Source organism: Penaeus monodon, chromosome 23, assembly GCF_015228065.2.
Source record: "Penaeus monodon isolate SGIC_2016 chromosome 23, NSTDA_Pmon_1, whole genome shotgun sequence".
Taxonomy (NCBI): domain Eukaryota; kingdom Metazoa; phylum Arthropoda; class Malacostraca; order Decapoda; family Penaeidae; genus Penaeus; species Penaeus monodon.
In genome coordinates this window covers 19,887,621-19,888,114 of record NC_051408.1, presented here as the reverse complement: position 1 = coordinate 19,888,114, position 494 = coordinate 19,887,621, and the positions used below count along the sequence as shown (strand labels likewise).

Here is a 494-nt window from a genome sequence, read left to right as displayed (position 1 = left end):
CCCTCAGAAGCAACAAGTGGAGAAATGACGAAGGGAAATGCCAAGACGCGAGGTGGGAGGAAGAACTACCGAGGATTAGCGAAGAAGACGCTAGGGATAAACACACAAAACAGAAAAAACAGACGCCAGCAAAAGCAATAAGGAAAATCACAAGATTTCTTTAGCAATAATAAATTCTCAAACAATTTACAATTACTTATTCTAATTAATATTATCACCACTTGCTTTTATCGTCATTCCTTTGTTTCTATCATTAATAATATTTCTTAATCATGTTCCAACACGAATCATGCAATCAGCCTCTAGGAAGAGATAAGATAAGAGATAAGAGCAGGGCAGCAGCGCCTTGAGAGAGCGACAAGGATGCGCACCGAAGGCCCGGACAGCAAGCGTCGTCGTCGGCGTCACAGGAAAAGAACACACATGGGATCGCCACGCCCTTCTGACCCGAGCCCTTCACACGTTCCTTCGCCCTGCGAAAGCCGACATTTTGA

At 44.3% G+C, this 494-nt stretch overlaps 1 protein-coding gene across 1 annotated transcript in view; it reads right to left on the bottom strand.

Annotated features, from left to right (window-relative positions):
* Positions 1–295: 295 nt before the first annotated feature.
* LOC119588169 overlaps positions 296–494 on the bottom strand; it is a gene marked incomplete at its 5' end in the record, with an annotated part of 15,736 nt that continues 15,537 nt past the window's right edge. The window contains 1 exon segment of the mRNA XM_037936873.1: positions 296–473. Within this exon segment, the coding sequence (XP_037792801.1) occupies positions 296–473 (178 nt within the window).